The sequence below is a fragment of the Schistocerca piceifrons genome, chromosome 8, assembly GCF_021461385.2.
Source record: "Schistocerca piceifrons isolate TAMUIC-IGC-003096 chromosome 8, iqSchPice1.1, whole genome shotgun sequence".
Taxonomy (NCBI): Eukaryota; Metazoa; Arthropoda; class Insecta; order Orthoptera; family Acrididae; genus Schistocerca; species Schistocerca piceifrons.
In genome coordinates, this window is record NC_060145.1 from 324,196,332 (window position 1) to 324,218,718 (window position 22,387).

At 41.8% G+C, this 22,387-nt stretch overlaps 1 protein-coding gene across 2 annotated transcripts in view; it reads right to left on the reverse strand.

Moving 5' to 3' along the window:
* The window catches only part of LOC124711793 (fatty acyl-CoA reductase 1-like), a 229,908-nt gene that overhangs the window by 8,139 nt on the left and 199,382 nt on the right, over positions 1 to 22,387 (reverse strand). For both annotated transcript variants that reach the window (XM_047242013.1, XM_047242014.1), the window contains exon 8: positions 5,774 to 6,031. In XM_047242013.1, the coding sequence (XP_047097969.1) occupies positions 5,774 to 6,031 (258 nt within the window). The remainder of the gene's footprint in view (positions 1 to 5,773; positions 6,032 to 22,387) is intronic.

Genomic DNA, 22,387 nt, shown 5'->3' on the forward strand with positions numbered 1-22,387 from the left:
GAATTTCTTTATATTCACTGAAGAGTTATAGATTAGTTACTTCAAGCTGCAGATCAGCGCAAAATTGGATGCCGGAAGTTCTCTCATTTTCCCATTCAGCTGCGCTACGAATCCTGATCCCTCTCCCCATCCCCCTCCCCTGCAACATGATTGGATCACCGTGTGTCGACACCTAAAGCAATAAATTCCATGGCAAACCTACATTTTCTACACCTTATTCATCGCTGCTAAGAATATCACATGGAGCTACGTGCCTACGATATCTACACTTCCATAGAGCTCTAAGGCATGTGCTATAAACTCCTTACAAAGTAAATGCAAGCTGGTTCTAAACGTCATAACCTGTATGGATCGCATGGTTGTCAAATTTAAAAACGATACTACGCGAAATTGGTCTATCTGAAGCAGATATGGATGTTCAGCTACAGCTGGCAAGTATTCCTTCATGAAGTTACCCCCCATGAAAGGGCGCAAGGACTTCGCTAAAAGAAATGCAGTTTTGTAGCTCATCCGAATGTCACATTCACTTTGATTTTTCTTTCTCCTCTACTTACTCTTCAGAGAGATTCCCTTTAAGCCTAGAAACCCCTTATACCTGCTCAGGTACTACACATTTTCCGTTTCTTCACTGTTTGACGCTGTAACACAAGTAAACTGAACGTCCTGTAGGTATCCAGCGATTTATGAGATACTGAACATTTTGCGAACTCGCCTTCTCGCGTATAATGATGAGATCCTTTTCAATGTGGATAGAAGTGCTAAGATATTTACGGTATTACACAATACTGACTCGCCACTGCCGTTTTCAGATCATACTCTGACACTCCACTCCTTCCCACGTTCGTCAGGCATCAGCAAAAACTCCTTGTGAGTGCGTTAGCGTCACTAGAATCAATGATTTAACTGAGCACAATTTATTTAATTTCTGTATGGTTGTCAAAGAAGCACACGAGTTTACATAGATTTTGACATGAAAATTTCAGGACAGTTGACAATATAACGCATTACGTCCTGTTAGCAGAAATAACACTGAACAAAACAATATCAAATTTAAATAGAAGTTTCTCTACAAGATTTTTCTTACTTATACAACATGAAGTTGGCCAATAGTATGACAAATCATCGGATTCCGGTTCTAAGTTCGGTAATATTTAGGATGAAAATCAGGTCTACGGAGGATGGTTGGTTTTTGAGACAAGAAGAGCAAAAGATTACTCAAGGATGCTTGAGTTCACAGTGGACGCAAGCTGGTGAACCAACAAGTTTACGCCTCTGCTAGCAGCATTTACCTTTTGCGTGGATGTCCTGTCGGCTGCATGGCTGCTCTCACCCTCTGACAATCCTATTAAAAGCTAACCAGATCTTTACAGATTTTATCAGCTGAAACTGTCCTATGTTTCTCGTTAGGCGAGAAAACATGCACTCATTCCTTGTCTGGAAAATATGGCAATATACACGTGCATAGATGGTGCAGCGTGTATACTTCAATGCCCTCTCAGTTCTCACAAGAATAATTAACTATGCGGCTGTTTCGTTTCTCTGTTATCGGGGCTCAACGACTCTTCAGCTAATTTCTAGCTGAATGTCAGCCAAAGTGAGCGCAGTGTTCACCACAAAATTCCTCTTTTGGCGTCGCACAGAGCGTGATGCGCCCTGTTCTACACACGATGCTGGTTCACAGGGGAGTCCCCGAAGTTTTCGGTCTTGTGTCTTTCGAGCGTCACGTCACGGATTTTTCAGACCAATGGGAGTGTTCCTTTCATCTTGTGGAAACTACCTACGCCAATCGAAAAGGGCCTACCTTTATACTGAGTCGAGAGATCGCCCCTTTCTACTCCTTCCGAGTCTATTTCAGCCAATTGGACATTTTGTGCCCACTCCTGACGCCTAAAAGTTACACGCAGACATCACGAGCGTACCACTGATGTGTCAGATGATCAATTGCGTCGCTGGTCTGTTTGTATCCATCTGGAAATTCCCCAACGCATTTTTCTAAGGAATTTCTCTGTAGCAGGCAGCACTATGCCGCTACCTGCTCACTTCGATATACCGCCTAGCGCGTTCGTTGTCCCTCTCGCCGCAGGTCACCGACCCCTTTTAGAAGCGTTCTGTTGTACTTGGGCCGTGACGATGCAACTCGCGTCTGCCCCAAACTGAAACGTTTCTTCCAGCAGCTTTTTTCACCTTTTGCTCATTGACACACAGGATTTGGATTCTGTGTGTTAATACTGTCGAATCGAGTGTCATCCCTTTGCATTACCTACTACACATTTTGTTAGGCAAACCTGCTTATTATTGCCAAAGTATGTCAGGTGACATGTTCATCTACTTGTTACCGCATATAAAATCTCATGTAAGGTGCTAATTTCATATTCATTCAAGCTGCCATCTTACAATACCACCGTCAAAACTGACCTTCCCCTATTCCACAGTTGGCACTTGTCTCGCGTTGTCGTGACCACATTATTTGAATACCTTTCCTTCATTCCCACTGTGCCACAACTTTGCTCATAAGCAAGAATGTGAACGTACAAAGAAGGAAGGAGATTATAGTTTAATGTTCCACTGACGGTGAGCTCATTAGAGACGGGGCACAAGCACGCATTACGGAAGTATGGAGAAGGAAATCGACAACGTCCTTTTCGAAGGAACCATCCTGGCATTTGTCTAGAATGCGTTACAGAAATCACGATAACCCTGAATTTGGATGGCTGGATGCGGATTTCAATCATCGTCCTCCGAATGTGAGTCCAGTGTGCCAATCACTCGACTGATGTGCTCAGTGCAACATCGTGATCAGGTGCTAGTGCTCTCGCTTATATCAGTGAGTTGTGAATCCCTGGTCTGCCCATTGATTCAACTCCATGTTGGCGATTTACAGTGGAAAGGAACAGCGTACAGCGTGGCACTGCAACCAGTAGCTTCAAGCCAGGTTTCCATATGCAGCTAAAGTGATGGAACAGCAAGTGGCGTGACAACTGATACGGCAGTGGCGCCGTTTGCTGCTGTCAAAATTCTTATAGCATGGTTTTTAACATGGCGCCAACTGAGGTTCTTTGGACAAATGTTTGCTTTGTAAGTCAGGTTATGGCATTAGAATTACACCAAGAATCCGATACGAACAAGACTAAGCATAAAGATTTTGGTTTGCAAGTGGGGTTTACGCAGAAATAACTCAGGGGCAGTAAAAACACTTAGATGCAGTAGCACCCCTCAGTGAACATCGATGCCTGAACAACTTTTGGATAAAGTGCGAGGTGACGCAGAGGTTAGCACACTGAACTCGCATTCGGCAGGATGACGGTTCAAACCCGCGTCCGCCCAGCCTGATTTAGGTTTTCCGTGATTTTCCTATGTGGCTTCGGGCAAACGCCGGGATGGTTCCTTTGAAAGGGCACGAATGACTTCCTTCCCCATCCTTCTCTAATCCGGAGGAACCCACACTCAAATCAACCAAACAACCAACTTTCGGATAGTAAAAATAAGTTTCAAGTATTTGTTGAGCTCTATTAAAAGATTCGATCCTCACGTTGGATATGCAAGTCTTGCTCAAGTGAAACTAAAACTGATACTTCGTTATTTGACATCTAGCGATTACGTGACATCCTCCAATATTTACACCACGTCTTCAAAACTACTATATCAATGTTCTGGTGTGTTGAAAAAACGACGAAATACTAAAGTTATCCTACGCTGAATTCTGGAGTTACGGTTCTTGCAGGTGCGCCACCAGAGACCTCGCTACTTCATTTCTCAATTCCGCTGGACAAGTGTTTAAGAGTACTGAAGATCCTAGTACTAGAACCTGATATACTGCCAGTATTGCATTAAATTTCATCATTTGCATATTTAAGGAAGCCAATTCGAACCTACAAATCATTTTACACTAATTGCCCAGTAATACTCGCTTAATCTCACACAAATCATCTCCAAGCTAGTCGTAGGTTGTGTCCCAAAAACGAACAGCATAGAGACAGAAGAGATGACACTTTCTGCAGGACCTGACCATCATCTCGCAGGACAATGCTCAAACACGTACAGTGCAAGCTGTTACTGATTTGTTTGACTGATGGGGCTGCTAAGTGCTATACCATCTACTGCACTCCCCTCACTTATGCCCTCGTAAGTTCAACTCGATTTCTAACCTGAAAGAAACACGTCACGGCATTCGCTTCAGAATTGCTACAAATTCGTCGAGCAATAGACCGCGCTGCTCGATCTGTCAACACAGCTGACACTGCTAAGAGTGTCCTGCGACTTACACATCGCTGGCAACGGGTTATACACAATGCTGGTGACTACTTCGAAGATCAGTAAAACTTTGAAACACGTATCTATTTTGTACGAGCTGTAAATAAATAGTTGCTACTATTAAAGTTCCAACACTCGTATTAGTGCGAAAACCGTCAATACACACGTTAGCTTTGAAAGCACTGAAAACAAGATGGCAGCTGCTAGATTTGCTTTTGACGCCAATTGATGGGGGGGGAAGGAATGTACCGTCACAAAGCTAAAGCGATGTTAAATTTTGTGCCAGCCTAAAAGTGGCGATGCTCGAGTGATGCCATAGAAACGTGAACGTTTCTACAAGCACCTGCGGTGACGTCACTCTAGTGCCGGTAAAGTTGAGTCTCTTTTGCTGCTGTCAAAACCCCGGCTTTAAAGCAAGATCACACTGACCGTTACCGCGCTGTCACGGCATTGTCGCGTCAAGGTGTATTCACACTGTCCGTCTACGTCATGGCGCGTCAAGTCAATTCAGATCAAGTGATCTCAACTCGTACGGCTTTCCTCAGCGGTTTTCTCGCAAGAATTGCGACCTTCGCAAAATGATTTTCACCTCTTTCTACGCGCGCACTACTAGATCCACATTTGTACAAAAATGACATTTATTGGACTCAAATGATTTACAGCTTGCAGGGATAGCTTGCATTTAGACAAGGAAGGCACAAGTACAAAACAACGCAAAAAGGTGTGTGGGCCCGATAAATATCATTGCGCGGTACAAAAAGAGAATTTCACACACTATAAAAGGAGCTTGAGGAAGAGGAATCTGCATTTTATAAGTATTTTAGGAAGTCGAAGCACCAGTTTTTCATTTGTTACGTCAAACTGCACACAGACTTGTTAAAAGGAACAGAAAGTTACAGGCTGCCATCACATCTCGTGAAAACTGGTTTGTTTAAAATTGAGTTTAGTGCAGTGCAAATTTTTGTGCATGAGTCATATCTCCCTCGAAGCTTTCCCTTCAAGATTTGTACGATTTGTTTACATCTTGTATTTGCCTTTCAATAGTTAAAGTGCCTAATATATACTGATGTTAGCTAGCGAAACCACAGAAATATTGGCCACTGATGCTTGCAAAATTGTTTCACACACAGTCAAGGGATCTACTTAACAACAAATAACCCTGCCACGAACACACATTTAGCCAAACAACTCTAATACATTACTTGATGTATATTTCACTAAAAAAGCATTTTGCCACTGTTACAAATTCTGGAAGTTTCAGTCCTTTTCTTTATGAACGATTGAAGATGCCTGACAGCATGCAAAAAAATTCCACTTACTAATTACTCTGCTTCTAACCACATTTCATTTCAAGTTGCAGCCGTATTGAAACCCATTTGATTGTAAAATATTAAGCAAGGTGCCAGTATACATAAAAATGATTTCTCCACTCCTCTCTGCGCAGAATGCGTCACGCAGCCGTCTTCTTACTGGCACAGCACTGTAGTTCCAAGAACTACCATGCAAAAGATAATGCACTTACCGACGGTATCTTTTCCTTGCTGCCTCCAAGGTGTCAAAGCTCTCGTTCAGAAGGTAAAGACGCAACCCACGCATGGTATTGCTGATGAACCATTCCCAGTCGACGTCTACGATGTCACAGGGAAAGAGCTTGCGGTCGACTGCACCCATACGGCCCAGGAGGGACGCAAAGTTGTCATCTTTGAACGTCCACTCTCTAGTTGTGAATGGTTCCAGAGCCTGTGAGGCCCCATGAATACGCGAGTACATGTTCCACAGTCTGAAACATTGGTTTGATGTCAGTACGTGAAGCCAAAATTCTCTGTCGCGATTCATTGTCAACGTGGAAGTCATATAAGAACATTGAGGAGCTTTGTGGAATACAACCTGTAGATCTATGGCTTATTTTTCGGGAGAACATTTTCAATGACCCGCCCCATTGTACAGAATATTCCCTCCAAGCTTGGTTTCAGAATCCCGTTATTTCAGTGAATGGCAACACTGTGTCTGTCTGATGTGTAGTTAGCTGCTCGTAAGTTTATATGTTTGTTTTTACATCAGACGAAGTGACGTGGGAACGAATGAAAATAAAAAAGATTTACTGCTGTAGTAGTTTGCACAAGACAGAAACTAAAAGGAAGAAGTCAACTGCTGATGCATAAATGAGCAATACTGGAGCTGAGGTTAGCGAAACGAAATTTTTGCTAAAGAACGAATTTTCCAAGAAAAAAATGTCACCTAAAAGTGTAACAAAACCAGCAAAAGGAATTACATGAAATGTTTCATAATGGACAGGGCAAGGACATGCACGATTCTCATCTAGCACAGGCCATGGAAATTAAAGGTAAGAAACTGAATAGAAAGAAAACCGAAAACACAAAGACTTTTCGACGCACCATCTGAGAGTATTTGTTAGTTGTCAGAGGATCTAAGCTTATAATTTGCCGTGTGGCTTTCTGTAGACTTTTAAGTAAGGAGACTCAGGGTCATATAGTAAAAGATGTTAATTAATGAAACATTTGAAAAATGGAAATGAGCGTTTGGCGTCGTTGGCCGGGAGGCCCCTCGCGGGGCAGGTCCGGCAGCCTTGGTGCAGGTCTTATTACATTCGACGCCACATTGGGCGACCTGCTCTCCGGATGGGGATGAAATGATGATGAAGACAACACAACACCCAACCCCTGAGCGGAGAAAATCCCCGACCCATCCGGGAATGGAACCCGGGCCCGTAGGACGGCAATCCGTCTCGCTGACCACTAAGCGTACAAACATTTGAAGAAAGAAGGGCAGTCACTACAGCCCGCTATATGAAATGGAAACAATTGTCTGGATTAAATTAAATAAACATTTAAGCGTGATTCTCAGTGAAACAGTCATTATTCTGGCACTAAATCAAATTCAAATTGCTTCCAGAATCCAAACTTGAATATCAAGATATTATATGAAGCGTTCTCCATATACTTTTTTGAACATACTGGTAAAAAGCTTACTGTGAATTATAAACTTATTTCAAGTTTTTCAAAGAACACTGTAACTGTGATTTAAACAGGCCGAGACAGATATTTGTGGTGTCCATGATGTCACAACATGCTGAGAAGTGATCCAACAGATGTTTGAAAAGTAGAGAGTGCACTGCTCCAAAGAAGGCAGACAGAAAAAAGATCTCATCCGTATGAGCTAAACAGAATCTTCTTTTCTTGCTGCTAAGTTTGATTATTCTCAGAATTTACCAGATCCAAAGTTGAATGTGACCAGTAAATTTTATAAGAGGCTCTATGGTTGTATGTGTTTAACGTTCACAACCACAATGACAGTTCGTCGTTTACGTAGTGTTTTATGGAAATGGAGGCGAAAAAAGATTCAAATTCAGTTCCCCCATTTCTACACATGCTTAAAAAAAAAAAAACATTGCTGGAAAAATGGTTTTGCTTACTGGCTGCAGAGGACAGAGACTGTAATTATCACTTCATTTGCTTCATGGTTAACCAGAGTCTGTCGAGTGGAGGTTACACAAAGATACATCTTGTCTGGGAACATCCTTTCCGGCAGTGCAACAGGAAAATAGGATTAATAAAACAAAAATTAAGAAAGTGGAGACAATTAACTGTTTTATCGTATCTTTCAGTTACAGTAGAGTGCAGACCAATCCTTATCCATTTTAAGTTTGCTTGGGCAGGATATTAATAAAGGAATGAAGAGGTGATCCAAACTAACCCTGCCTCTCAAAACCCATGGCAAAATGAAGTAGATTCGAGATACAGTCATACCCATAACTGAAATATACAGTTAGTGGTACTATACTGTGCTGATTAACTTACATCGGTACATTTACGCTGATTCTTCTGTGGAAACAGAAACGTACTACTCAACAGGATAATGAACTTGAAACTGTGAATCATGAAGCAATAACATCTGTGAAAGAAGATGATGCTCATGGCTTGTTTAATAAATGGATGAAGAGAATTGTGTTTGGTTGAATAGGATGTTTGATGAAAGCAAGGTATGAAACGTAAGAGACTGCAATAAATAAATAACTATTATACTATATCTTATTACATTAGTACTATATAAATAGAGTCTAGCACTGTTACTGCTACACGTAAAATTAAACATATTACCACATTATTTACTCTTTTACTGCTGATTTACGAAAAAGTACCATTATGAAAGTTTACTTTTATTCTTATATTTTCAAGATTTTAGCACTTTAAATTTTTAAAATAAACTATTTCTTGTTAAAAAACCCAAATATGTCAGTGACTTGTATAAATATTACACATAGTTTTTATTTACATGCAATTCTAAACATCTTTGACTCCAAGTATCTCAATTCGCCATACCGGCTTTACGTATCCTTATTCCATAAACCCATTCAACTGCAGGTGTGGTACACACTGTAACGTATTTACTACATCCTGGTGCGATTATGGTTAACGAAAAGAGTTAGAATGAAACATGGTGTCAGCTCAAAGCTCAACGCTCTCGAAGAGCAGCAAGGAGGGGGTTGATCTTAACGTCATCGACAGAGATGGATCACTAAGAGCAATGTCACACGTTGTCACTCCACGAGACACTCCGGAAATGCTTGGGTTTCAGCGTGGGACACGGGCACATGGTCTCTCCTTCCATTACCGGCAAAATACTGATGGTGGAAAAATGGGCACACCTGGTCTGCGAAACCATATTGATGCCACAGACGATGTTGAACGAGGACTTGTACTGTCTTTGGTTGGCTGACTGTAGCTGCAGTAGGAAAAATAGTCAAAGATTTACTCAGGACAGATTCCCAGGAATACACTCACGTTTTAGAAGAATGTATGCTACCAATCTTTTATCCTATTCATTCAGCAGTGGAAAAATCTATAATCCACCTAATGCGTAACTGCAACAGTTTGAAAACATTTCAAACAACCCACTAAGAGCGTGACAGATGCCCAGAGGAATCGGAATGTATCACAAAGACTCCATAGGCAAATAAGGTGGAGTATGACTGGGCATTGATGGTTCATCACAACGAACTGCGACAGGAGATACCTGTGAGGTTCTTCGAGATCACTTTTTGCCATGTGAGAGGTTGCATCAACATACGAGGGCTGTCCAGAATGTAAGTTACGATCGGTCGAGAAATGGAAACGACTATGAAAATCCGATAAAGCTTTGCAAAGATGTGTTGGGCAGTGTCCTAGTATGACTCTAGGTAGAATTATGTCGCTCTTTTCATTCCTGAGCTCTTAGTGAGCGCGTAAAGATGTTATAGAAAATAGTGTCTCCCGCCAAGTACGGGCGCCTGGTGAGAATTTTCCCTGAAGCTATGCAACCAACATTACATAACTGTCGTGCGGTTTCTTCTTCAAGACAATTCTCAGCCTCATTCTGCAGGGGCAATGAAGATGTTCCTGCATCGTTTCAATTGGAAATGTTTGGTTACCCACAATACAGCCCGTAATTGTCTCCCACTGAGTTTCATCTCTGCTCAAACGAACCGCTGGCTATGAAGACAACATTTTGCCACAGACAACGAGCTTTAGGCCAGCGTAGAGAATTGGCGGAAAGCACTGGCGGCTGCCTTCTATGATGAGGGTATTGGAAAGTTGGTACAAAACTACGACGATTGTCTGAGTCAGAACGGCGACTACGTAGAGAAGTAGCTGAAAGGTGTAGCTAACTGTTACAAATGAAACATTTCTGATTTTCACTGCGATTTTAATTTCGCGATCAGTCGTAACTTACTTTCTGGACAGCCCTCGTACTAGATCACTAAAATTAATAGAACTCCTGCCAAATAATATGCCTTACAGATCGAAAAACTGGTGAAAAGCTGATGTAAGATTTTCACTGATTTTGAAAAATGAATATTCATAGTAATGAAACCAAAGACACCTAAACTGTATGGAAAAACAAAGCTCCACAAAACACATATGACAACATAGTGTGTGGTTAATTATATATAGAACCCAGTGTACCTTATTAGTCAAAAGCTGAACACCCTTCTCACATAATATTATACATATCAAAAATGATTCACAATAAAAAACCCGAGAACGTTAGTAAACAACCTAAAAGACCTAATTTTTTTTTAATTCCTGTCTTTGATCACACTATCAGTTCTTTGGACAATGAGCGGTTTCAGTCAGTAATGACCATCCTCAGGTCTTTTTTACACTATGCCCTAAAGTGATGAGGCCACAATGGCATAGTCAAAACATATAAATATAATCAGCACAGCATCTTCACATACATCTAAAATAATGTGTAGAATAGGCCACATCGTCCACACAGTCATACTTGAGTCGCCACTTGCAATAATGACTGTGTGGACGATGTGGCCTATTCTACACCTTATTTTAGATCTATGTGACGATGCTATGCTGATTACATATTTTGACGATGCCATTATGACCTTATCACTTTAACATGATATAAAAAAGATCTAAGGATGGTCATTACGGATTGAAACCGGCCATCGTCTAAAGAATTGACAGTGTGATCAAAGAATGGAATAAGAAAAAACATTTGACAGTATTGGATCACTGTTTGAATACGCGACTATGTCGCAGTTGGTGGAATAAAAGACCTAATCAAAGAACGAAAAATTCGTGTTCTTTGACATCACCAATCTCGGCATCAGTATTCCAATACAAAAAAAGATTAATACTATGGAAAACAACTTTCCACAGTATAGATAATTACCCATCAGAGAAATATGGGAGATCATTGACATCCTAAAACTAGCAGTAAACCAGAATTACATTGAATTCAATAAGGCATTACACACAATAGGATGGAGTAACCGTGGGGTGTAGCATAGCTGGCACTGTACCTGATATATTTTTAACATTAGAACAAAAACTTTTTAGCTCCACAAACAATTTTACAACGAAAATTGTATATTATTAAAGTTATGTCCCGGGTGGTTATGAGTAAACTTTAACTATTTAACATGTTATAATACGGAAACTAATTACCGTACTAGTACCAAACGTGGTACCATTAATGTCCAGAATATGGGGTATGATTTCCATGCGTCACAGCGCCACCGTCCAGTTCCAACTATGGCCACCAAATGACGTGATCATTAATCGCGATTCATATCTCACATACGTGACAAGTCGCAGTGCACTCAATGACGCGTCAACATGAGCTTGGATTAAAGGTGTGGTGTCACCGCCTCGTGTACCGTCAAGAGCGACGTTCATCATTAATGGATTAAAGTTAAGTATGAAACTAATTACGTCCGCTTTCTGAATTCTAATTCCTTGTCATGTTCCAGACCTCACGTCAGTATAGTCCTTCCCTCCCCACGCCAGCCTGCGTGAGCTAAAGCGCGTGCATTTTGGCCCCCACTAGTAACACGGTGTTGGCTCTTCTGCCAACACAACAAAAGGAGCAGGGCATTATTGGTGAAGCTCTGTTATCAAAGCAACAGTAATGCTGCAGTTGTACGTCGAGAATATCGCCGGCTGAACCGATTACGGAAGGGTCCTCTTTCTCCACCTGCTGTGCGGAGCATGATGAAGTTCTGAGCAACTGGAGCATTTGGTGTCGCTCCGGGAAGAGACGGCGACCGGTTGCACCACAGGTTGGTTGCTATGGCATACAACGCTGCGCGCAATTCCCGATCATCAGGCAGTGCGCGTGGTGTGTCACGACAGTTGAACATCCCGTTGTCAACTGCACAGAAGTTTCTTCGAATCATTCTCAAATGGTATCCGTATAAGATCCATATCACACAACAGCTTGCATCACAAGATGCACAACGTTGTGTTGACTTCGCTCTCCACTTTCTCGCAAGGACTGAAGCTGACGAGAGCTGGCCTTGGACTATCTTTGGACAGAAGAATCTCATTTTTTTCTGACGGGCGAGGTGAACAAACAGGATTGCCAACTGTGGGGATCTTCACCTCCAGTCACTGTGCATGAAGTTCCTCTGTATGGTGAAGGTGTAACGGTATGGTGCAGCTTCACGGCTACGTTCATCATTGGTCCACTCTTGTTTGAACAAGTTCGCGCTCAAGAACCAAACAAAACGTGCAGTGTGACTGGCCGGCGTTACCGCGACCAGCATATCATACCCGCCCTACAGGAGAGGAACGCGTTAACCGCTTTTCATGCAAGATGAGGCCCCACCGCAAATCGCTTGTGAAGTTCACCTGCTTCTCCGAAACACATCTGGAAACGATCGAATTATCAGCCTACGGACATGCTTTGTTCTTCTATGCAGAATGCAATCCTGCGCTTTCAGATTCTTTTGGGCACTGATGGGCGTCATATTGAGCCCGTTTCATAGCAGTAAGGTACCGGTACGTAATGCTATGATGTACCGTAGCAGCACATTAAGAATGTTTCGGTTGAATTGGTTATACATTATTTCTTTTCCTCATGTTCTTGAGATAAATGCTACCAAGTTTCATCCTTGTACAGTTGTTAGTTTCCGTCTGATAATGTGTTAAATAGGGAAACTTAAATTATAACCATCTGGTAGATGACATGCTGCTGCTAATAGAGAGTTATGATACAGATGTTCAACAGATACAGAAAACATTAAATGAACTGCATCCCCCAGCGTGGGGGCCAGAAAACAATAAAACGATCGACTTCCTGGACCTAACCCCAAAAATAAAAGACATTCACAAAAGCATATCCGTTTGAAGTCTACTGAATACACACACCAGATAACATCATTAACGCAATTTCTAATCATGCTACAACACTCAAATATGCATACTTTCATGCGACGACAAACAATTGCGGTCAGTCGATGTCAGATCATGCAGGTCGTGGCACTTATGTATGAGGCAACGGAAAAAGCATGCGAAGTTCAGTAGAACGGGAAATCCAGAACATTGGCTAAAATTTACAGACGCGCGAAACTTGGCACGGACTTTAATGCGAGATGCCTTTAATACATTCCACAACGAAACATTGTCTCGAAATTTGGTAGAAAATACGAAGAAATTCTGGTCGTATGTAAAGTACACAAGCGGCAAGACGCACTCAATACCTTCGCCGCGTACTGTTACCGACGACTGTGCAGCTAAAGCGGAGTTATTGAACGCAGTTTTCCGAAATTCCTTGACCAGGGAAGACGAATGGAATATTCCAGGACTTGAAACATGAGCAGCTGCTAGCATGAGTTCCTTAGAAGTAGATACCTTAGGGGTTGCGAAGCAACTCAAATCGCTTGATACGGGCAAGTCTTCAGGTCCAGATTGTATACCGACTACCTTCCTTTCAGATTACGCTGATACAATAGCTCCCTACTTAGCAATCATATACAACCGCTCGCTCACCGATAGATCTGTACCTACACATTGGAAAATTGCGCAGGTCGCACCAGTGTTTGAGAAGGGTAGTAGGAGTAACCCATCGAACTACAGACCTATATCATTGACGTCGGTTTGCAGTAGGGTTTTGGAGCATATACTGTATTCAAACATTATGAATCACCTCGAAGGGAACGAACTTTTGATACGTAATCAGCATGGTTTCAGAAAACATCGTTCTTGTGCAACGCAGTTAGCTCTTTATTCGCACGAAGTAATGGCCGCTATCGGCAGGGGATCTCAGGTTGATTCCGTATTTCTGGAGTTCCGGAAAGCTTTTGACACCGTTCCTCACAAGCGACTTCTAATCAAGCTGCGGGCCTATGGCGTATCGTCTCAGTTGTGAGACTGGATTCGTGATTTCCTGTCAGGAAGGTCGTCGCAGTTCGTAGTAATAGACGGCAAATCATCGAATAAAACTGAAGTGATATCAGGTGTCCCCAAGGGAAGCGTCCTGGGACCTCTGCTGTTCCTGATCTTTATAAATGACCTGGGTGACAATCTGAGCAGTTCTCTTAGGTTGTTCGCAGATGATGCTGTAATTTACCGCCTAGTAAGGTCATCCGAAGACCAGTATCAGTTGCAAAGCGATTTAGAAAAGATTGCTGTATGGTGTAGCAGGTGGCAGTTGACGCTAAATAACGAAAAGTGTGAGGTGATCCACACGAGTTTCAAAACTAATCCGTTGGCATTCGATTACTCGATAAATAGTACAATTCTCAAGGCTGTCAATTCAACTAAGTACCTGGGTGTTAAAATTACGAACAACTTCAGTTGGAAAGACCACATAGATAATATTGTGGGGAAGGCGAGCCAAAGGTTGCGTTTCATTGGCAGGACACTTAGAAGATGCACCAAGTCCACTAAAGACACAGCTTACACTACACTCGTTCGTCCTCTGTTAGAATATTGCTGCGCGGTGTGGGATCCTTACCAGGTGGGATTGACGGAGGACATCGAAAGGGTGCAAAAAAGGGCAGCTCGTTTTGTATTATCACGTAATACGGGAGAGAGTGTGGCAGGTATGATACGCGAGTTGCATGAAAGTCATTAAAGCAAAGACGTTTTTCGTCGTGGCGAGATCTATTTAGGAAATTTCAGTCACCAACTTTCTCTTGCGAATGCGAAAATATTTTGTTGAGCCCAACCTACATAGGCAGGAATGATCATCAAAATAATATAAGAGAAATCAGAGCTTGAACAGAAAGGTTTAGGTGTTCGTTTTTCCCGCGCGCTGTTCGGGAGTGGAATGGTAGAGAGATAGTATGATTGTGGTTCTATGAACCCTCTACCAAGCACTTAAATGTGAATTGCAGAGTAGTCATGTAGATGTAGATGTGGATGTAGGTATCGTGTTAAAACTTTGTATACTTGTCTGATACATAATATCATGGATTCTGGTCAGTGCTTATTACAGTATCCTAATTATATTCATAGTAATGAAATGAAATGTAATGTGTTGCACAATAATTTCAAAATTCTGAAACTAGTTTAAATGATCGCGGTGTACATATAAATTATTCTAAAACTGTGGAACGTGCATTGAACATTCGTCGTAAACTGAGGTTCAATATTAGGTAAAACTTGTAGGAAAGAAAATAGTATACCTGTATTATTTTATTTAACTGATTTCTAAAAAGGAAAAACAATCCAATTTTTTCCTGTGTTACCCCTTCCGAAATGTAACTTTTTTTTACATGTCCCACAAGCAGCACACATCATACAGAAAAAAAATGGAAAAGGAGAAATGAGAGATATAATATTTTATTTAGAGAACTGAAAAAGGACAAATAAACAAAACTTATGTTTCTAACAAAGATGTGCAACAGCAAACAGATGTGTTTTTTCAGACCCAAATTTTGCATTTTAGAAGTATACATTTAAAAAATTAAATTATAATATGAAATGCTTGGGGAAAGATAATGACATGCCACAAAATGTAAATTTGTTCACGAGGCTGTATTGGAAGTTTTGATTGACTGTCTTGGCATGTCTACCAAAAATAATGTAATGTCAAATATGTGGTTTGTCACTGTTTAGCTCCAAGCTAAGACACTGTTGTGTAGGTTCTTTAAATGGCCTACAAATATAAATAAATATTCGCGCCATTCCTTTGTGACGACAGAAAGGTCATCCGGCCACCTTCTGACACTAGCAATGGCAAATCAATAGTAACAAGGCCGATACTGCGTTGAAGTGCGACAAAGGCACCAGGAAATGATGTCCAGACAAATTCTGCCGAAATTTTTACAAAGGCACAGACGGTGTTTAGAGAGGATAGATTGGATGCAACCGGTGGTGGCGTGTTTATCGCTGTTAGTAGTAATTTATCCTCTAGTGAAATAGAAATGGATAGTTCCTGTGAATTATTATGGGTGGGGGTTATACTCAACAACCGAGCTAGGTTAATAATTGGCTCCTTTTACCGACCTCTCGACTCAGAAGCATTAGTGGCAGAACAACTGAGAGAAAATCTGGAATACATTTCACGTAAATTTCCTCAGCATGGTATAGTCTTAGATGGAGATTTCAATTTACCATATATAGACTGGGACACTCAGACGTTTAGGACGGGTGGTAGGGACAGAGCATCGGCTGACATTATACTAAGTGCACTATCCGAAAATTACCTCGAGCAATTAAACAGAGAACCAACTCGTGTAGATAACATCTTGGACCTACTGATAACAAACAGACCCGAACTTTTCGACTCTGTAAGCGCAGAACAGGGAACAGTGATCATAAGGCCGTTGCAGAATCCCTGAATATGGAAGTAAATAGAAATATAAAAAAAGGGAGGAAGGTTTATCTGTTTAGCAAGAGTAATAGGAGGCAGATTTCAGACTACCTAACAGATCAAAACGAAAATTTCTGTTCCGACACTGACAATGTTGAGTGTTTATGGAAAAAGTTCAAGGCAATCGTAAAATGCGTTTTAGACAGGAACGTGACGAGTAAAACTGTGAGGGACGGGAAAAACCCACCGTGGTTCAACAACAAATTTAGGAAACTACTGCGAAAGCAAAGAGAGCTTCACTGCAAGTTTAAACGCAGCCAAAACCTCTCATGACAAACAGAAGCTAAACGATGTCGAAGTTAGCGTAAGGAGAGCTATGCGTGAAGCGTTCAGTGAAATCGAAAGTAAAATTCTGAGTACTGACTTGACAGAAATTCCTAGGAAGTTCTGGTCTTACGTTAAGTCAGTAAGTGGATCGAAACAGCACAGCCGGCCGGTGTGGCCAAGCGGTTCTAGGCGCGTCATTCTGGAACCGCGTGACCGCTACGGCGGCAGGTTCGAATCCTGCCTCGGGCATGGATCTGTGTGTTGTCCTTAGGTTAGTTAGGTTTAAGTAGTTCTAAGTTTTATGGGACTGATGATCTCAGATGTTAAGTTCCATAGTGCTCAGAGCCATTTGAACCATTTTTGAAACAGTATATCCAGACACTCTGGGATGATGATGGCACTGAAACAGAGGATGAAACGAGTAAAGCTGAAATACTAAACACCTTTTTCCAAAGCTGTTTCACAGAGGAAGACCGTACTGCAGCTCCCTCTCTAAATCCTCGCACGAACGAAAAAATGGCTGACATCGAAATAAGTGTCCAAGGAATAGAAAAGCAACTGAAATCACTCAACAGAGGAAAGTCCACTGGACCTGACGGGATACCAATTCGATTCTACACAGAGTACGCGAAACAACTTGCCCCCCTTCCAACAGCCGTGTACCGCAAGTCTCTAGAGGAACTGAAGGTTCCAAATGATTGGAGAAGTCCCAGTTTTCAAGAAGGGTCGTCGGGCAAATGCGCAAAACTATAGGCCTATATTCCTGACATCGATCTGTTGTATAATTTTAGAACATGTTTTTTGCTCGTCTAACATGTCATTTCTGGAAACCCAGAATCTACCGCCCGCATCTCGTGGTCGTGCGGTAGCGTTCTCGCTTCCCACGCCCGGGTTCCCGGGTTCGATTCCCGGCGGGGTCAGGGATTTTCCCTGCCTCGTGATGGCTGGGTATTGTGTGATGTCCTTAGGTTAGTTAGGTTTAAGTAGTTCTAAGTTCTAGGGGACTGATGACCATAGATGTTAAGTCCCATAGTGCTCAGAGCCATTTGAACCATTTTTTTTTAACCAGAATCTACTCTGTAGGAATCAACATGGATTCCGGAAACACCGATCGTGTGAGACCCAACTCGCTTTATTTGTTCATGAGACCTAGAAAATATTACATACAGGCTCCCACGTAGATACCATTTTCCTTTACTTCCGGAAGGCGTTCTCTACAGTTCCGCACTCTCGCCTGATAAACAAAGTAAGAGCCTACGGAATATCAGACCAGCTGTGTGGCTGGATTGAAGAATTTTTAGCAAACAGAACACAGCATGTTGTTCTTAATGGAGAGACGTCTACAGACGTTAAAGTAACCTCTGGCGTGCCACAGGGGAGTGTTATGGGACCATTGATTTTCACAATATGTATAAATGACCTAGTAGATAGTGTCGAAAGTTCCATGCGGCTTTTCGCGGATGATGCTGTAGTATACAGGGAAGTTGCACCATTAGAAAATTGCAGCGAAATGCAGGAAGATCTGCAGCGGATAGGCACTTGGTGCAGGGAGTGGCAACTGATCATTAACATAGACAAATCTAATGTGTTGCGAATACATAGAAAGAAGGATCCTTTATTGTATGATTATACGATAGCGGAACAAACACTGGTAGCAGTTACTTCTGTAAAATATCTGGGAGTATGCGTACGGAACGATTTGAAATGGAATGATCATTGTTGGTAAGGCGAGTGCCAGGTTGAGATTCATTGGGAGAGTCCTCAGAAAATGTAGTCCATCAACAAAGGAGGTGGCTTACAAAACACTCGTTCGACCTATGGTTGAGTATTGCTCACCAGTGTGCCATCTGTACCAGGTCGGGTTGACAGAGGAGATAGAGAAGATCCAAAGAAGAGCGGCGCGTTTCGCCACAGGGTTATTTGGTAAGCGTGATAGCGTTACGGAGATGTTTAGCAAACTCAAGTGGCAGACTCTGCAAGAGATGCGCTCTGCATCGCGGTGTAGCTTGCTGTCCATGCTTGGAGAGGGTGCGTTTGTGGATGAGGTATCGAATATATTGCTTACCCCTAAAAATGGTTCAAATGGCTCTGAGCACTATGGGACTTAACTTCTGTGGTCATCAGTCCCCTAGAACTTAGAACTACTTAAGGGGGGTAGGACGTCAAACGGGCCGACTTGGAGCAGGAGGGGCATAACAGGACATTTTAATTTCCACTGTCTATACTTTTATAAGTAAATTCATAAAACTTTGTCAGATTGACCAGGAAGGATTCAGGATACACACTTGTAGCAGCGGAAGTTAAAAAACATAACAAAATAATATTTTTACATGTGAAATTTCATCATTTTTCACTTACTTTGACTGCATTTGTTGTTATAGGTACGCTTTTCTTCATAAGTAAGAGAGACTGTTCGATGAATTTTGCACAGCATACAAACCATAATTACAGGTGTCTGAAACTCTAGAATCTATTTAATTTATGAAAAAATTAATGAGCTGTTACATTTGAAACATTATGTTTAGAAAAAAGTCAAATTTTGTAGTTAATTATCTCAATTTTTACCACAGTTTTTAATAGATTTGGAAAATTCTAGAGTTTCATACAACTGTAAGTATAGTTTGTATGCTGTGCTAAATTCATCAAAGAATCTCTCTTACTTGTGAAGAAAAATGTAGTTATAGCAACAAATGCAGCCAACAGTAAGTGAAAAAATGATGAAATTTCATATCTAAAGCCGGCCGTGGTGGACGTGCGGTTCTAGGCGCTCCAGTCCACAGCTGCTACGGTCGCAGGTTCGAATCCTGCCTCGGGCATGGGTGTGTGTGATGTCCTTACGTTAGTTAGGTTTATGTAGTTCTAAGTTCTAGGGGGAATGGTGACCTCAGCTGTTAAGTCCCATAGTGCTCAGAGCCATTTTTTTTCATATCTAAAAAACAAAATTATTTTGTTATGTTTTTGCACTTCCACTGCTATGAGTGTGAATCCTGAATCCTTCCTGGTCATGCTGACAAGGTTTTATGAATCTATTTGTAGAAGTATAGACAGTAGAAAATAAAATGTCCTGTGGTGCCTCTCCTGCTCCAAATCGGCCCGTTTGACGTCCTACCCCCCTTAAACCTAACTAACCGAAGGATGTCACACACCCTGCCCGAGGCAGGATTCGAACCTGCGACCGTAGCAGGAGCGCGTTTCCAAACTGTAGTGCCTAGAACCGCTCGGCCACCCCGTCCGGCGCTTCCCCCTACTTATACCTCCTGAGGAGATCACGAATGTAGAATTAGAGAGATTCGAGCGCGCACGGCGGCTTTCCGGCAGTCGTTCTTCCCGCGAACCATACGCGACTGGAACAGGAAAGGGAGGTAATGACAGTGGCACGTAAAGTGCCCTCCGCCACACACCGTTGGGTGGATTGCGGAGTGTAAATGTAGATGTAGATGCAGATGCAGATTCGCGCCATCCACTTGCCACAAAGATATCGTGGTAGGTATGATTATATGAGTAAGCAACAGAAAATTGAAAGTAAAACTATCAATTATTTTATGTACCTCATTTGCTTTTGTCCCATTGATCTTGGTATGTGTCGGTCTTTTGAGCTGGTGCGATAAAGATGTATGCAACTGCACTCTCCCAGTATTGTGTTGATTAAAAGTTATAATATGTGGAAGTCGCAAGTTTTCACTTCCTTACCGACTGCCGGCCGCTTCAGTCTGGAACCGCGCGACCGCCACGGTCGCAGGTTCGAATCCTGCCTCGGGCATAGATGTGTGTGATGTCCTTAGGTTAGTTAGGTTTAAGTAGTTCTAAGTCTAGGGGACTGATGACCTCAGACGTTAAGTCCCATAGTGCTCAGAGCCATTTGAACCATTTGAGCCTTACCGACCTACGTCCTAATATTCACCTCACGATGCGACGAGGACTTACAATTTTAAATGGATCATTTCGGAAGCGAGGTCAACATCAAGACAGAATAGCCGTCGCAGTCACGCCGGCATTGTTGTACGTCTTTGGGCGACAAGGTAAATATTAAGCCGTACCCCATACTCAAAGGAATTAACATTGAGTAAATGTTCCAGAACCGCCACAACGTTCTTAACAATCACGCATCCATACCTTCGTGCGTTTCTGGGCATATAATTTCCTGTGCGGTTACATGTTGATCACTTCAACTCTGAACAGTTCAAGTTATCTCTCTTCTTAACCGCAATGTTGTCAAATATGTCATTCACCAGCACCTAATCACTTCAAGCAAACAGTCTCAGCTTCCATATCAGTGTAATAATTACACCCTATTAGGAATATTATAAGTCGTCTGTCACTCAGTTTTACCATAAAACCACAAACCAATTTGCAACACAGTGATTCGTAATGTGCCACATTGCACATTTATTTTACTCTTAGATAAGGACCATTTTGTATCCACCAATTTAGAAGAGACTCGGAGTATAAGTACGTCCTTTCATCGAGTTGATTTCCACCTAACATAAAATGTGGGAGAATGGAAAGTGTCACTCCCTGACCACTAAAAAGATGATGATGGCCGATGTGGCTGATAAATATAACTCTTGCAACACTCTGTTCATCACTCACTTTCGAAACAATACCTAGATACCAGAAGGATTCGTACACATAAGCAACATTGCCATAAGCATGCACATGAACATTAGGCATTAACGGCTCACTTCGACAGAAATAAAAAATGACACAGAAACTGCTGTCACAGCACTAAGTATCTGTCCATGAAACGTTATTTTCAGACTTTCTATTGTAACAAGCTTTCCAAAGCGTCAACAATTCCATCACAGAAAGATTTACGGTGGCTAGTTGCAAAAATTGACCAAGTGCATTTAATTTCTAAGTCATGTCCACGATCGCATACATTCAAAAAATTCTTGCAGTTTCTGTACTGTGCAGCACAGCCATCTTTTAAATATTCAGTACTACTTACAGGCCGCTCAAATTCTTGTTTAAAGAACTGTAATATAATTTTCTCCGTTTGATGGACCACGGCACCATCATGCTCCAAATCTTCGGAAATGATGCAGAGGCCTTTAGATGGCAATCTTGGTCTTTCTTATAGTACCCACAAATTGTGAGACGAGTGCATCTCCCATTATCCTAGTGATAACCTTGTGCTTCGTCCTGCGCAAGAAAGCTGAAATTTTCACAGAGGCTAATCAACAACAAAATAGATTTCTCTTGAAGAGTTACCTTCCTCATTTTCAAATAATTGTATTGAGATTTCGCGACGAAGGAATGAGATGCAAGTTTCTCTACTGTACCAGAAATTCACAAACTTATGACAGTGTACTTACTTGAAGAACCAAATTCATCCTGTGCGTTGAAACCCACTGGTTGCTTTGAACTCTTTCATCAGGGTCAAAATCGTCTATCTGATTTTACAGGTATTGCTAAAGTGGGGTGTAGGAGGACATTTGTCGCGAAGACGAGCATACAGGTTCTGTGATGTTGTAAGTTATTGCTCGCGTTAGATGTTGGTAGGTCTTTTTTTCCTTTTTTTTTAGATTAATGACATGTAGAAGAACTGAACATTTTGATGAATGATGCATGCACATACAGAATGAGTAACAGATGCTGCTGCTACTACACACTATTTCGGGCCAAGGTGGGTAAATGTAGAAAAGCCTACTTTGTTTTCAGGAAATTTCTGTTTGTATACAGACTACAGTTCAGTTAAATTATTTAAAATCAGTCGCTTCTGTTCATGTACATTTATTTTCCCTGACGC